Source organism: Engraulis encrasicolus, chromosome 9, assembly GCF_034702125.1.
Source record: "Engraulis encrasicolus isolate BLACKSEA-1 chromosome 9, IST_EnEncr_1.0, whole genome shotgun sequence".
NCBI lineage: Eukaryota > Metazoa > Chordata > Actinopteri > Clupeiformes > Engraulidae > Engraulis > Engraulis encrasicolus.
Window position 1 is genome coordinate 56,799,996 of NC_085865.1, and position 17,500 is coordinate 56,817,495.

General features: G+C 43.8%; 1 protein-coding gene across 1 annotated transcript; it reads left to right on the forward strand.

The window, feature by feature from the left end:
• The first annotated feature begins 5,622 nt into the window (after window positions 1–5,622).
• On the forward strand, window positions 5,623–17,410 carry eps8b (epidermal growth factor receptor pathway substrate 8b). The gene is made up of 6 exons (XM_063206355.1): window positions 5,623–5,778; window positions 6,124–6,255; window positions 6,836–7,043; window positions 9,034–9,205; window positions 16,459–16,591; window positions 17,336–17,410. Exons 1-6 carry the CDS (start codon window positions 5,623–5,625, stop codon window positions 17,408–17,410), a joined length of 876 nt encoding a protein of 291 aa, XP_063062425.1.
• The last annotated feature ends 90 nt before the right edge of the window (window positions 17,411–17,500 follow it).

Below are 17,500 nucleotides of genomic sequence, written 5' to 3' on the forward strand. Positions count from 1 at the left end.
TTTACAAGTATAAGAAAAACTTAAGTGAATCTTATATTTTATTATTATGTTGTATCTACACATACTACACACTTACCCCTCTTAACGCCTTAAGACACGGCATTATAAATGAGCTGTAACCAGAATGGCAGTGACGAAGTCGTAATGTATTACTGAAGGCCTCTTGCACTGTCATAGTGGTGTAGTACTATAGTAGTTAACTTTCAATGTCTATTACAGCGTGCCACAGGAGGTACAGCGTGCATTAAGGGGCTACTCTTATAGGATATTTATTATTCATATTCTTACAAGTATATCATCTCTTCTGCTCCATATCTAAACCCTATAGCACTGTTGTAGTCAGTAGTAGACTAGATGTCAGTAGTAGACTAGATAGCATTATTATAGCCTAGTCTTCATGTTATATTACTTTTATGTTTTTCTGATGTTACTGTTCTATTATCTTATTATTTTCATATATGGTTTCCTTATTTGCGCTGTTACTTATTCATGTAGTCTGTCCTGAATAGACCATATTGGAAACAGCATGTTGTGCTCCTGGCTTTCTTCAGTGTCAGTGTATACGATACGTGCAGAATACTCATGATGTTTACAGTGCTGACAACAAAAGGCATTGTCTTCTCTTCTCTTCTCTTCTCTTCTCTTCTCTTCTCTTCTCTTCTCTTCTCTTCTCTTCTCTTCTCTTCTCTTCTCTTCTCTTCTCTTCTCTTCTCGTCTGTGTTCTGCTGTGTCTGTATTCTATAAAAGTCTATTCTATGCTATTTTATTCTGCTCTGCTCTGTCCTAGCTGTGTTTCATATTATATGTTCTTCCTCAGAAGTTAGGGGAATGCTATCTGAAGTCTCAGATAAAACTTTTAAGTGTGGCTAATGTATTCTGTTCTTTGTAGATGTTTTTGCCAGATGTTTGAATATCTCTGCTGCCAGTCCAGCTCAACAAAGGCACAGACAGACTTGTCCTATTTATATACACAGTTTACTTATATAAGGGGGAGCAGACACACACACAGTATATATTCAGTGTCTTTATTATGTTCTCTCTCTAGACACAGTGTGTGTGTGTGTGTGTGTGTGTGTGTGTGTGTGTGTGTGTGTGTGTGTGTGTGTGTGTGTGTGTGTGTGTGTGTGTGTGTGTGTGTGTGTGTGTGTGTGTGTGTGTGTGTGTGTGTGTGTGTGTGTGTGTTCTCTCCAGACATGCGGTTTAAATTGAGATCACAGGGGATGATACACACACACACACACACACAGGTGTAGGGTGGAGGGGACTGTGTGTGTGGCGGGGGTTGCGGAGCCATCAACTTCACATTTTACATCTGCTGTTTATATGGTGTGTAGCGTGAAGTGTTGTGTTACGTATGTATGTTTGTGTTTGTGTGTGTGTGTGTGTGTGTGTGTAATTAGAGGCAAGTGTATTATTGTTATTCGACCATTTATTCTTATTCTAATTTTTCTATTCTATGAAATGTACGTTTTGTCTACAAAATCAAAGAAAGTTCAAGGGAAGCGTAATGAAATTTGGCATGCCTTTATTCTGTTCTCCACTCAACTGTCATTTGCCTGAATTCAGCACGAAGAGATAGGCACTATTTAACCAGCAGCATCTCATTCTCCGCTCTGCCGTCATTCGGTGGAATTTCAGTGCACAGAAAATGTGGAACTCCCCTTAATTAACTATCCAGCATTTATTCTCCACTCACCTGTCTCCAGTCAGAAATGTTCTTTCTCGCTTGCACCCACCACCTCTCTTTCGCCTCCCTTCCGCCATTTGATCGTTTCGTCAGGTGTCTTGCAATACGCCACGTAATGTATCTCAGCTTCTTGAGTGCAGTGGTCCCTGCGGACCCCGTGAAGCACTTTGATGAGCAGTCCACCGCGTGGACAGACACTCTCCTGTGAGAGCGGCACGATCATGAGAAGTCCGTTCGCCAGCAAGAACGAAGATGCCAGTGTTTTACATTAGCTTCCTTCCAGTTCACCTCGCTCCATTGCTCTCCAACCATCATCTGCCGGGGGGTGTTCACTCAGAGTTCCACCTCTAGTGCCACCATTTGAACATTTATCAAAAACTTGGTATCCCTGGAATCCTTGACGTCATAAAGTCATTTTCCACCAGGATAGTTTTTCCACCATTTAGAATTTTGTAAAAATCAGTAAAAATATCACCCCGCCCACAATTTGTCCAGAAATTTTTACCAGGGCATCTTCGGGCTGAGATACATCTACCCTGAAAGTACGGAACGATCGATTGAACCGTCTTCAAACAGGAGCTAATCAAAGTTGGCGGCGAAGACGCCAAACAGGAAGTGAGCTCATATCTCGGCAACGCCTACTTGTATTACAATGACAATCGATAGACATTCTCTTCACTATAGCCAGAGGCTGCATAACGATTTTCGTGTGAATCGGCCACTGGGGAGGCACCACAATTAGCTAAATTGCTTTTGTATAGTCAGTGACCCTTAAAAAATGTTGGCCTTTTTTGTTAAAAGTTTGCAACCATGCGAGAAGTTATAAATATGCACAAAGGTTTCAGAATCACTCAGTTGCCAACATGGAACTTGACCTTTAACTCATTGGCTGCCTTGGCCGTCGAATGACGTCATTTCGAATAGTGACGCCCCCTGCCTTCGACGTCGTTCGCCGATAATTGCGTTTTTTTACAGCCACGCCTTGAGGACGGTCTGACCTATGTTGTGTATTAATTTCACGCCTCTAGTCATGTTCTAACTGTTCCTGTAGGTGGCAGAAGTGTCCTAAGGAACAGTCAGGACAGGGCATTAGCTCACATCAAGAGGAAATGTCAAGACAAAAACATCCCTTTTTACTATTATAATCTCAAAAGCAGCATAGCAAAATAATTTTTGAAAGTAAAGCACCTGTGACAGTAGTCTACTTTCTTGCCCTCTGATTTTTTTTTTAACACAGGTATTCTACTGATTTTAGTGTCAGAGCCTTACAAAAAAAAACTTCCTCTCATGACCAAAATACACCCCCCTGTTGCCATCTAGCTAGTAGGCATTGTAACTAGCTTGCCCAAAAATACACCATGTTCAACCAGAGATGATCTGTGTGGCAACTGTTTCATTTTGGATAATGTGATCAGCCTACACAACATCAGGATGATGCGTGCAAAAGATCATCTAACAGGAAAATGCACAGGATAGTGGTCACCTCAGTTGGGAATGTTTGGCTATTGTTTGCTACGCTAGCTAGCTAGCACGAAATCGCTAACAACTTACAACTAGGCCTAAGCCTAAATAAAGGAGCCTTGGTAAGTCAACTATTTTTACTCATTCTACAGTTGCAGTTATGGATCTGTATAGTATGATCAGCTTACTGTATCATCAAAAAGACAGGGGGGTTGCAGATTCTTGGAACAGAGAAGGCTAGCCTTTGTGTCTGATTGTGTCAGATACATTCAGCTCACATGAGAAAGCATTGCACTTAGCCTCAGACCAGCTAGCCTTCCCCACTCAAATCGGCTTGTGAAATGTTGGATATGTGATCAGTACTTTATCAAAAGAAAATTCATTGAACAATATATGACAAGATCACTATAGCAGAAACATGATGACAGTAATCATCAATCTGCAAATTGTCCGCTCTGCCAAATAACTGAAGCAGCAGTAAGCTAAGTTGTGCTGCCTGCCTGCCAGCCTCCCAGTTCACATGGTACAGGAGGAAATAAATCAGCTGTGATTTGTAACGAGAGGACTACAGGCTAAACAGAGGGACTATATTTAGAGACAGTATTTCTGTGAGTTTAGTATTTCACATGAGTTACATGCACCTGCAGTCATGATCCATTGTGCGCGCCAGCAACAAACCAAAACACTTTTGTTTTCAAGCCCACCCCGTTATATTTCAGTACATTATTAGGTTGAAAAGACCATACAAACGATCTTTTGTTCTGGCTACAGATGACAGGAGACTCTGTAATAGCATCTGATAGGTTTGGAGTTGTTAGGACGGTGTCATTATGAGCAAAAACACTTGCAATCATAGGTCAACTTCAAATGGCGTTTTCTCAGCTTTTTGGCTAGAAAGCAGCATTTTGGCGAATTCCACTTATTTTCAACAGATGATTATGAAAGAACGGAAAGGGGTAGAGAGACACCGTTTTTTTCTGATGACAGATGAGCGTCTAAGCTGTGCTTTGATAGGTGTTGACACAGACACAGAACTCAATTTTCTGTGAGCCTCCAAAAAGCACCCAAAATGCTGAAAAATCTCTGGCACTGTGGGTTACTCTTTTATGAAAATGGCTGGCAGCCAATGAGTTAAGGTCAAATTTTGAAGGTCAACAGGAAGTTACCTCATATCTCGGTGGTGCCTTCTCATATCATTACTAAACTTGGTACACATGATCTCCCCTATCCCTGAAAGACATATATTAAATTAGGTGCAAAATAACCACTAGGGGGCACAACAATAGGCAAAAATGTGTTAAGGTCCATATTTTACATACCAGAAAGGCTCTTGTAATCATGCTCTTGTAAACATGGCATCTCAAATTGCTACAATAAGAAAATTTTTCTCTGTTGGTGTGTCTTTTAGGCAATGTGTGACAGTGTGTATGTGTGTTGCTCATGCAAGAAGGGCAACGAATGCATGAGGGGCAACGCATGTATGAAGGGCATCAAATGCATGAGGGGCAAGCATACTCCAGCATTTTCTGTGAGGAAATGCAAACCAATGCGGCAAACATACTATTGTTATTCCCCCGTTTCTTTTTATTATTTGTATGCTTGCCATAGCTGAAAGCACCGGCGCACAGCAGCCAATCAAATTTGACAACAAAGACAAACGCACCGTCCAAACAGGAAGTTAGCGAATATCTCAGCAACGCCTTGACAGATCTTAACGAAATTTCTCACACATGATATGCAGTACACCCGAATTCAGTGCAATACGGCCACTGGGGGGCACTACAGTTAGTAAAAATGTGTTTCTGCCAATATTATACATACCAAACAGGAAGTTAGCTCATGTCTAGATGGTTAACTCTATGTTGTGTATGCATGAAGGGCAGTATATGCATTAAGGGCAATTCATGCATGAAAGGCAAGGCATGCATGAAGGGCAACGAATGCAAGACGGGCAAGCATACTCCAGCATTTTCAGTGAGGAAATGCAATCTAGTTATTATTATTATTATTATTATTATTATTATTATTATTATTATTATTATTATTATTATTTACTCTGATGTATACTGCCACTTATATGGGCCGTGGGTTGCTGGTTTGATTCTCAACCCCACTCGGTGGGGAATACCCTGCGCTCTGGAATACCCAATGCTCTGGTTCTGTTCCCTACCCAACCAGCGCTATGGTGTGGTTCCTGTCTCCGCTCGGTGGGGGGTGGGGAGTGAATGCATTTCTCCAAACCATAGTTGTTAACTATGTTAGCTACTTTGTTTGTTTTCAATGTAATTTCCATTGGCAACTACCTAAGTTGCTAACTGACTAGCAACTATAGCTTTCGAGAAACGCACCCCTGCTTTGGCTCCCGTACCCCGCTTGGTGAATCACCAGCACTCTTCCCCCATCCTCCGCATGTGCTGTGTCACTATGGGAGTTGCCCATCTGGCTCTTTCTTTCTCTCCTCCCTCCACTTCAAGATGTTGCTGAAAGTCCTGACCGACTTCCTTCGCACTCCCCCCTCCCCTCCCAGGTCTCTGGGCGGACCCCCCTCCCTCAGGTATGCCAAGGTGTGCTATCACTTCGTGGCCCGCAACCCCAACGAGCTCTCCGTCACCCAGGGAGATATCTTGGAGGTAGGAGTGCACACACACACACACACACACACACACACACACACACACACACACACACACACACACACACACACACACACACACACACACACACACACACACACACACAGTTTGATTATTTTATTTGGGAGGACCAATAATTATTGAGAAACAATACAGCGTAATGAATGCAGTACTATGTTTCTATGCTAACTGGATCGATGCAGGTATAGACCAAGACAGAGAAACACAGGCAGACGGAGACAGAAACACACACATGCAGGTGTTGGAGCAGGATAATATGTGTTGGAGTAATAAAATAATAATAATAACAATAATACAAATTAATAATGATTAACCCTTTAGATCCTGGGGCAGGATAAGAACTGGTGGTGTTTGAGGAGTCGTAGTGGTCAGGAGGGATACGTCCCCTGCAACATCCTCAAGGCTACAGACCAACCGCCCCAACGCAGGAGCCCAGGAACTCTCATCTCACAGGTACACTCATCACACAGGTACACACACACACACACACACACACCCACACCTGGAACCTACAGACCAGCCGACTAAACGCAGGAGTCCAGGAACACTCATCATCACACAGGTACACATACACAAACACACACACGCACACACACACACAACATTCTGTCTACAGTCTACAGACTAGCTGACTTTGACATACTCTCGTCCCACACAGACATGGGCAGTCAAGGGTAAGCAGTTAGGGCGTCAGACTTGTAGCCCAAAGGTTGCCGGTTCGACTACCGACCCACCAGGTTGGTGGGGGGAGTAATTAACCAGTGCTCTCCCCCATCCTCCATCATGACTGAGGTACCCTGAGCATGGTACCATCCCACTGCACAGCTTCCCTGGGGCGCCATTGGGGGATGCCCCCTTGCACGGGTGAGGCATAAAATACAATTTCGTTGTGTGCAGTGTGCAGTGAACACTTGTGTGCTGTGGAGTGCTGTGTCACAATGACAATGGGCGTTGGAGTTTCCCAGGTGGGCTTTCCCTTTCACAAAATACAGTGATACATCATACATCTCCTCTTCTGTTGGTGTGTGTGTAGCCTCCACAGCAGAGTAAGGCCCATGCTTCCAGTGTGCCAGTGAGTCCGTACCCGCCCACCGCCCCCATCACCAGCGTGCCCGTCACTGCCCCCGTGAGCGTGCACGTAAGCCCACCAGTGAGTGCGCCAGTGAATGCACCAGTGACATCAGTGGCCGTGAGCGGAGCCGAGCGAATAGGGAGGTCCCGGTCACCACAGCCACCCGACAGTCAGTATACGGAGTCTCTAATCATACTACTCTTTTAGTATTCTCCTCTCTTATACTACTCTCTCAATCACCCAACAGTCAGTATACCGAGTATCTAATCATACTACTCTTTTAATAAACTGACTCTCTAATCTACTTGATTCTGTGGTCTTGTGTTCCAATTATAACGGCTAAGGGGAGTTTTGCAGCACTCTGTTTCGCATTGTACTCCAACTCTCCTTATTTGTTATAAATCAAACACAAACTCACGGCCTCTCACTTAAATATTACATTACACACTATACTACACTACACTCTATACTACACGACACACTATTCTACTATTACCACAGCCCCTTTAGAACAGCCTTGCCACTCAGTATTAAGCCCCATTGTACCAGCAATTTTGGCTGCAGTTCCATCAAGATTTCCACTAGGGGCATCGGCGGAGAAACTTCAACAAGGGTTTTACATCAAAAGTTTAATAAAGAATTACACATCCGTTTTATTTTTTTACAGGGGGAGTTTTTGTTGCGCTAACATTTTGCTAAGTGTGTGATGTCATAGACACTTAAAATCACTTTTTAAGCATGTGCGTGGCTCAAAAAATCTAAAACTGAGCCGTGGGTATTTTCTATCCATACTCTTTCGAAAACAACATTCTAATGACAAGAGAAAAAAAAAATATTGAGATAAAGGCACCATGAGGGGTTTTGCTCCATCGACCTGTTCAGAAGTCACGTCACACTGAATGCGTGCACATCATTGACTCACACACACCAGAGAGGGTGGTACTGGTCTCTAGGGGCGCCAACAGAGGAGTGCAGACTCCATTCCGAATGAATTGGCTGCGCTATCTCGACAGCGGCCCCTAGGTGAACTGCAGGCATGGATAAAATAGGAAGTGGGTAGGCTGTATGTAAAACTGGCTGTGAACACACACGGGTCAAAGACGTCCAACATGACACTGTCCTTCAGTGCTAACAGTTGCTTTTGCTTACTGTAACTGTGGAAAACATGAAATTTCAAAACAATTTTTTGAAAAGTGAATGCATGAATGCCAAGCCAAAAGAATAATTTAAGAAAAAAATCTCTCTTTTTTGCATTTACAGTAAGCAAAAGTATCCGTTGCACGGAAGGACATGTTGGACGTCTTTGACCCACACACACAAACAGACAGTGCAGACCTTAAAGACAGAAGACCTGCCGTCCTGATTCCGAAAAGTACACTTGTTATGCTATTTCGAGAGGGAAGCGGGTGTTCCAGAAGCATAGGAAATGTTTGTTGTACAAGACATTAAACGTGCTGACTGGACTGAGAACACCATCAGGAATGCCCGTGTCTGTGGTGCCCACTGCATATCTTAAGTTAGCGTGACCATTCGTTTTCTTATTCCGGAAAACACACCGGGCTATTTTCTGTACAAGTGAACGTTGCATGGTCGATTCTGCTCCAACGATCTGCACGCAGCCAAAAATCTGTTTACAAAAAGTAAAGGGGTATATGGGACTCCATTCATTCTGGTCTCCAAAAATTGAGAGGTTGGATAAGGGTGGAACTGCAACTAAACTTGCCTCTTTCGGAAACTTGAAATGTACCGTGAAACCAACCAGTGGTGTATCTGGTCTTCCTAGAAAATCTGTGCTATTACACCCCTTACTGTATTCTGGTTTCCCCTTTCTGTATCATCTAGTACAGAAAGATCCGCCCACCCAATGCAAAGGAGTGTGCTCAAGTTTGATCAGAGGGGGTTCACTCACTAGTGGTCACCGGCGGTACTGCAGGTAGTTGGCGGTCTCGGGCTAGTGGAAGACGAAAGGGTGTCCATGGAGCTTTGGTTTGGTTTGGTTTGGTTTGGTTTATTTATGGATATAGGAAAGACAATGTATCAAAGGGATGACACGTAAAAATTTTAACACTTGTTTCCAACATGGTCTCTGTGTTCCGTTTTCCACTTACTGTATCCACTTACTGTGTTCCTTTATCCACTTCCTGTATCCCTCCCTGCAGGTCGTACGCAGGTGAATGACGAGCTTCTCCAGCGGATTACGTCCAATAAGAGTACAGCTCCGGCGCGTAACTATCGCGTGGACCCGCCCACCTCCTTCCCCACCCCCCTCACAGATCAATCGGAGGCCTGGGAAGTCAAGACATGGCTCAATGCCAAGGGCTTCAGCAAGATGTGAGATATGTGGCTAAGGGTGTGTGTGTGTGTGTGTGTGTGTGTGTGTGTGTGTGTGTGTGTGTGTGTGTGTGTGTGTGTGTGTGTGTGTGTGTGTGCTGCTGCTGCTCTGGATACAGTCCCCTAACACCCCGGACATTATTGTTGTTGATGACACTGAGGACCATCACTGTATTGGAAATAGGATGCTGCTTTGACGCATATAGGACTTGTGCTTTGCTGAAAAATGTGTGAGTTCATGTATTGACAGACAGTGGCTACACAACATCCATGGTTGCACTTATCTATGGTAGCCTAGGTCATGTTCATAGGCTGTGTGTGAGAGGACTGCAAATAGCCGGCTTAAATAAGAAAAAAGCAAAGCAGCTGGCTAAGTATTGCTCACTTTCTGCAGTTATAGACAGTTTGAATACAGTATATGGAGAAAGAGATGCCACTTGTATCCTTGAAGAGGCTGTAGACCACTATAATTTGGTATTTATGTAAAAGACACATTATTGTTTCTTTAACATTGTTTGGGGTACTGTACTGTTTTCTCAATAATTATTGGTGTGCAAATATGTTATATCCCCTACAGAGAGAGAGAGAGAGAGATCCCTCAATTGGTGGATCCTACATGCATCCTTCCGGAGAGAGAGAGAGAGAGAGAGAGAGAGAGAGAGAGAGAGAGAGAGAGAGAGAGAGAGAGAGAGAGAGAGAGAGAGAGACAGAGAGAGAGGAGAGAGAGAGAGAGACAGGGAGAGAGAGAGAGAGAGAGAAGAGAGAGAAAGGGAGAGAGGATAGAGAGAGAGAGAGAGAGAGAGAGAGAGAGAGAGAGAGAGAGAGAGAGAGAGAGAGAGAGATCCCTCATCCTTTTGAGCAGTTGTGGAGGGAAACCTGGTCTTCTAGGTTCACACAATACAAGGGCAGTCACCATAGTAGTGTAGTCATAAATGGAGGTTCCGTGACCAACCTCTGGCAACAATGTTTTGATGATTGATTTGACCTCTATGGACCCTTTAGAAAAGATTTAGCCCCCATGTCCCTCGCAAAAATCCCGGGCTTTTTTGCTAGAGAGCCAAATTCAAAATGGCGTCCGACGGCATCTCTAAAAAATAACTTTTGATCTGAATGACCTAGAATCATGTATGAAGGCACTTTTTCATATGAGTCAACCATGAGGATTCCAAATCTGACATCATTTTGGTAATAAAACTTCGTTTTGACGGCGAAATTCAAGATGGCCGCCATCTAGAACCGTTATTTTCGACCTTTTTAGGCCGTCACCGCCCAAAATTATCATATTTGGACTGGGAACCTCCAATTTGTGTGACTCCATTTCTCATGTAAAGATATTGAGAGAATAGCTGATCTACAAGCCCAGAATTTCTCACATTGGGAGGCGTAGTGGGCTTGTAGATGGGCTATTTTAACAATGTGTCTTTTTTAATAGGCTATTATTTGACAATTTGGCCGATATTTTAGCATTGTTTGATGATTACTTTGGATGCAGTGATGGTCTTTCACTTTGAGAGTCCTTACATCATGACCCCACCCCCCCCAAAAACAGTGGGTCTTGACCCACAGGTTGAGAACCACTTATCAAGTAGAAAAACCCTACACGTTTCACATTTTCCAAGCATTCTTGCACAGAGAGGCCCGTTGAGGAACTCGAGGCAAGAGCTGCTGAAATGGAAGAAGTGCGCTCACAGCAGTGATCAACTTGGTTGAAGACAGTCAGTTTGTGAAGCTCCCCCAGCTGCAAGAACACTGTGTTGTTGAGGAATGTGTGGTCTTATTCAACCCCAATAGCACATACAGGAAGACGCAGAAGAGCAAGCTCATCTCGAAGATCTCCCTCTACCCTGTTTTGATTTAAGAATCCTATCTTGCTCTAATTGGCATAGGCATGATCTGGAGCAGGGTTTCCCAAACTGGGGTGTGTGCACCCCTAGGGGTGCGCGGCCTGCCTTAAGGGGGTGCGCGAGCTGAATAGAGCAATGGAGGATATGGTAGTTTTTTTATCCAGTATTAATGAACATTAAGTAGTTTTTAATTGTATGGTGCATTGTATGCTGGAAGGGTCCATCTGAAGTGTAGTTTAATTCCAAGGCTATTGGAAAAGAGAATTCCCCAAAAACGACTGTGCTTAATATGCAGTGAATGAGCAGTGAATCCATACTTGTGTGGCCATCAGCACACCAAAATATTCGCTGAGGGGGTGCGCGAACCACATTGAAATGTACAAGGGGGTGCGCAGGGAAAAAAGTTTGGGCACCCCTGATCTGGAGGATGGGAACTCCATCAGCAGAAGATTGGCAGACACAGGACGGCACCCTATACAAGTAGGTTGGGCTATGCCCAAAAGCTGTCATGCATCATCCTTGCCTTCTCATGCTCCCAGTATCATCGGTGCCAATGATCCCTATGATACACTATACTTAACAAAAGAAGACGAACGAGACCTGCGCATACATGGTAATGCACATACATACACATGAAATTGACAAGTTCCCATCTGCCAAGTCTCTCAAAATGTTATTGTGTAGTGTCAAAAACAAGAAAAAGACTGCACCATTGAGCAGTCTGAAGCTCTTCACTGTTAATGATGGTCAATGACAGTCAGGTTGTAGTGGCCCTGTTGTTATTGATGCAGCTGATATACCGATGTCTACGGCAGCTTCCTGGCATGCTAAGCATTAAGAGAGACAAAGAGACGGTCCTCTTCTGTGACCTTTTGACAGAAGAGATGGCAGACAACCTGTAAAGCAGTGTAGCTGCACAATGCCATGATGCCAACTCAAGGTTCTATGAAAAAGGAAAATCATCAGTGTATGAGCTCCCAGGGTCACCCCTATGTTGCCCGGGAGCTATGTTCCCGAGTCCTATGTCCCCCTGCCACCGGGGAACTTAGAACCCTTTTTTCAAAAAGGGGTTCTATTCCTGCTGCTTCCAAGTAGACTGCTGCCGCATGACTAGCGAGGGTTGTTGTTAGAGTTAGGGTTAGGGTTAGGCTGCCACTGTTCGCAAACTTGACATGAAATACGCATGGCAACCGTTCGTGCAAGAGATATGCATGTGAAGCATCCTGGGCCATACAATGCGGGGAACATGGGACCCTTTTGAGAAAAAGGGTCGGTAGTTCCTCAGTCCCATACAAAGACCGGGTACAGGACCCGGGGAAGCTATACGCTATACTCTCAACCATGTTTGAGTGGTGATGGGTGGTTCTTTAGTGTGGGGTGACACACTAGATACGGCAAGTAGTTGGGACAGAGTTGGCATAAGCTGTCTGCATATGGAGGGAGACAGATAAAAGACTTTCTCTTCATGGTCTTCGACTTGGAAGCACAGGCTTCAGCCATGGTGCTACTTTTCTTGTCTGCATAGATCATCTGTATCGTGAACACAAGCAGCTGTTGTGAACAGAGAGTAACCGAGAGTTGCTGCCTTGCCACAGAGCTCTTTATCACCTTATCATGTACTGATGATTTTCCTTTTTCATAGAACCCTACAGGTAAGTTGGCATCACAGCCTGTAAAATAGTGTAGCTGCACAATGCAGTCTGCCATCTCTTGTCAGCAGGTCATGGAAGAGGACAGTCTCTTCGTTTCTCTTAATGCTTAGCATGCCAGGAAGCTGCCGTAGACATCGGTATCAGCTGCATCAATAACAACAGGGCCACTACAACCTGACTGTCATTGACCATCATAAACAGTGAAGAGCTTCAGACTGCTCAATGGTGTAGTCTTTTTCTTGTTTTTGACACTACACAATAACATTTTGAAAGACTTGGCAGATGGGAACTTGTCAATTTCATGTGTATGTATGTGCATTACCATGTATGCGCAGGTCCCGTTCGTCTTCTTTTGTTAAGTATGGTGTATCGTACTAGGGATCACTGGCACCGATGATACTGGGAGCATGAGAAGGCAAGGATGATGGATAACAGCTTTTGGGCATAGCCCAACCTACTTGTAACGGGTGCCGTCCTGTGCCTGCCAATCTTCTGCTGATGGAGTTCCCATCCTCCAGATCATGCCTATGTCAATTAGAGCAGAGTTTCTCAAAGAGGGGCGCAAGCCTTCCTGGGGGGGCGCGGAGGCATCACAGTGTGACATCTAACACCCCCCCCCCCCAAAAAAAAAAGATTTCCTATATGGCCAATAAGCCAATATGTTTAAACAAGCCCCCCTCACCAACATTATATTATTCATTGTCATTGATTTGAATAGAATAGGAAATGAACACACATCTACACTGCATTCGACTGCAGTCCCTCTTTGTTTTATCTCACCTTTCCTTTAATTCTGTGCAGCAATCGCAAAATCAGTTTGCGCAAGTACTGCTTTTGCTTAGAAACCATTTATTTACTAATTTACCTCAGGTCAGACATAACTATGATAGCGCCAGCCAGAAGTGATTTTTACCCCACAAAAGGGGGGAGGGGCCACGGAGGCATCCAGACCCTCTGAGGGGCAAATGATGGGAAAAGTTTGAGAACGGCTGAATTAGAGCAAGATAGGATTCTTAAATCAAAACAGGGTGGAGGGAGCTCTTCGAGATGAGCTTGCTCTTCTGCGTCTTCCTGTATGTGCCATTGGGGTTGAATAAGACCACACATTCCTCAACAACACAGTGTTCTTGCAGCTGGGGGAGCTTCACAAACTGACTGTCTTCAACCAAGTTGATCACTGCTGTGAGCGCACTTCTTCAATTTCAGCAGCTCTTGCCTCGAGTTCCTCAACAGGCTTCTCTGTGCCAGAATGCTTGGAAAATGTGAAACGTGAAGGTCTTTTTTTAACTAGATAAGTGGTTCTCAACCTGTGGGTCAAGACCCCCTGATTTGGGGGGTGGGGTCATACTGTAAGGACTCTCAAAGTAAAAGACCATCACTGCATCCAAAGTAATCATCAAACAATGCTAAAATACCTGCCAAATTGTCAAATAATAGCCTACAAAAAAGACACATTGTTTAAATAGCCCATCTACAGTACAAGCCCACTACGCCCCACAATGTGAGGAATTCTGGGCTTGTAGATCAGATATTCGCTCAATATCTTTACATGAGAAATGGAGTCACACAAATTGGGAGGTTCCCAGTCCAAATATGATAATTTTGGGCGATGACGGCCTAAAAAGGTCGAAAATAACGGTTCTAGATGGCGGCCATCTTGAATTTCGCTGTCAAAACAAAGTTTTATAACCAAAATGATGTCAGATTTGGAATCCTCATGGTTGGCTTGTATGAAAAAGTGCCTTCATACATGATTCTAGGTCATCCAGATCAAAAGTTATTTTTTAGAGATGCCGCTGGACGCCATTTTGAATTTGCCTCTCTTGCAAAAAAGCCCGGGATTTTTGCGAGGGACATGGGGGCTAAATCTTTTCTAAAGGGTCCATAGAGGTCAAATCAATCATCAAAACATTGTTGCCAGAGGTTGGTCACGGAACCTCCATTTATGACTACACTATAGGTGCCGATTTTTTTTATGCCTGTGGGTGCTCACGGTTCCCAACCGGGGGTCGCGACCCACAGAGTTGGTCACTTTATTCATGAGTTGGTCACTTTATTTGAATGTGTAGGCTAAATAATAATTGTAGGCCTATCCTATTTATTTTCCTTGTGGGTGTCAAATCAATATTTTAAAATAAAATCACCTATATTTGAATTGAAAATGGAATTACATTACAATCATTGGTGTAGGCCTATAACTTGGAACGCAAAGCCCAGGCCATTGCTGGTGCCTTCTATACTAGTCGGCATTATGAATAAAGGTGCCAGTTCATAGCTACACGGACCTTAAGATCACACATCATCCTTTGCCTTAATACAATGAAACCATGCATGATGTGAATGTTGTATGTCTTAAGTAGGATACACTTTTACCAAGCCTAGCAGTATTGTGCAGTAGCCAGACTGCGTCCAAACAGGATATCAATAATAATAATAATAATAATAAACAACAGCAACGTGTGCGCCCACAGTGAATTCAGACTGGCGTTCAGCCACGCTCTTTAGATTTAGAACATGAACACACATATCACACACAAAACCTACGTCACAGAAAGATGTTGAAATGTTAGGTTCGAGTCCAACAATGCATGACGCATGTGGCCATGCACTTCATGCTAGCTATGTTCAAAATAGGCTACTCATGACTAAAGCCAACAGTGATAGCAGGCAGAACAGCAAAATAAAATGGCGAAATCATCCAACAGCGCACAACAAAATTATGGATATGTATAGACTCCACTTGATCATCCCAGCACTTAGACCCAGAGTAGAGAAAAATGACCATAACAGATAAAACGGCACACGGCGGTGCTACACATGGGATATCGCAGGATGATATGACAGTGAATGACTTACCACTTTGCAGGCTAAACTTTACGACTGCAAACCTTTGTCTGTAATAAGTCCTAGCTTGTACTGAAAAGCAGGTTTAGATCCTTCCATAACTTCCATAACCTGTGAAATAATGCAGTATAATCAAACAGCTTCACACATAGCCTGTGACAGAACTCCTTCTACTTCTGAACCGTCTGCATAGACGCGGCACTGTTCTGAAAATTCATGCCGGACATTTTCAGTCTAGATTAGTCCAATGAAGACTTCAACGGGATTTTACGAATGTAATATTACTGTAATATAATATGTATTTATTATAATTAATGTAATATATTAACTTTTCTGAATCTAACACCCAACATGTTTTATCAATATCTGCTATCTCGAAGAGGTCTGCTATCATCATAAGGACTGATACCATCGAAGGGAGAGTAATCAACTCCATTGGGCAAAAGCCCTGTATGCCATATGGTCAATCCAACCATTTTTCTATGGTTACTGTCTGATTGTGTAGAAGAGCAACCGCACCACAGAGGAAAAAAGGATCGGCGGGTGAAGTATCTTACGTTACAAGATGACAAATTATAATACCTTACGTTACAACATGACAGTTGTAATGCAAATGCCATTTCATCTATGAACTTTTCTCGTGAAAAATACTACTTTAGTGCTCGGATTTGTCCGTGGGTGCCCACCGATTCCCGTGGGTGCCCGGGCCCTGGAGCGCCCATGGTTTCGGCGCCTATGGCAGTCACGAATATGACAAGCTGTGGTTTTAATGGTTTGCCTATGTGATAAGATATCCTGTGCGTGTGTGTGTGTGTGTGTGAATGTGTGTGTTTGTGTGTGTGTGTGTGTGTGTGTGTGTGTGTGTGTGTGTGTGTGTGTGTGTGTGTGTGTGTGTGTGTGTGTGTGTGTGTAGGACGGTGAGCTGTCTGGGTATTCTATCAGGAGCTCAGCTGTTCTCTCTGACTAAAGATGAACTGAAAGCAGTGTGTGGAGACGAAGGATCACGAGTATACAGCCAAGTCACTGTACAGAAGACACAACTAGAGGTACATGCACGCACGTCCACCCTGCACACACACACACACACACACACACACACACACACACACACACACACACACACACACACACACACACACACACACACACACACACACACACACACACACACACACACACACACACACACACACACACACACACACACACACACACACATGCAAACACATACTTTCCGTCATAAATTCTGTATGCTGTACCCAAGTACCACAAGATCCCTGTGTCATTAACATGTATAGGTAGCTCAAGATTCCTGTGTCATTATCATATGAATGTAGCATGAGAGTCGTGTGTCATTAGCAATATGACTCAAACTACACTACTCACGATTTTGTGTCCCATTTTTTGAAGTTGGATTGCACCCCACACATACAGAGAATCACAACCTTCAATCTTCAATCAGAGAGACAATGTTTAACATTCAACATTAGAGTCGTAAAACAAACAGTGTTTTATATCTACGATTTGTGATCGGAGACTCTTGGAACCAGCAATATTCCATGTAATGTTGGTCACCGCAAGGTTATCTTGCCCGACAATCGCTTGCGATGGTCCTGCCGGGTAACATTCCACCAATTGTCGTACGGGGATTTTCAGCCCAAAATCAGGCTGATAGTCGTGTAGTTTGAGCCTGACTTTACGCAAGAGTTTTTTATGTGCTGCCCCCTGTAGGTTGCCCCTGGCTCTGCACTGAATGTGGAATGTTTTGATTCTGGAATGTTCCCCTACAGCAGTTCCAGGGCACCACGGAACTGGAGGTGATCATGAGGAGACGACAGGAGGAGGTGGATGCCTTCACATACTGAAGAAACACAGCGTCATATCATCTTATAAAGTGCATCTCATATCATATCATATCATATGACAGTATAACAGAGATATAATATTGCATAATT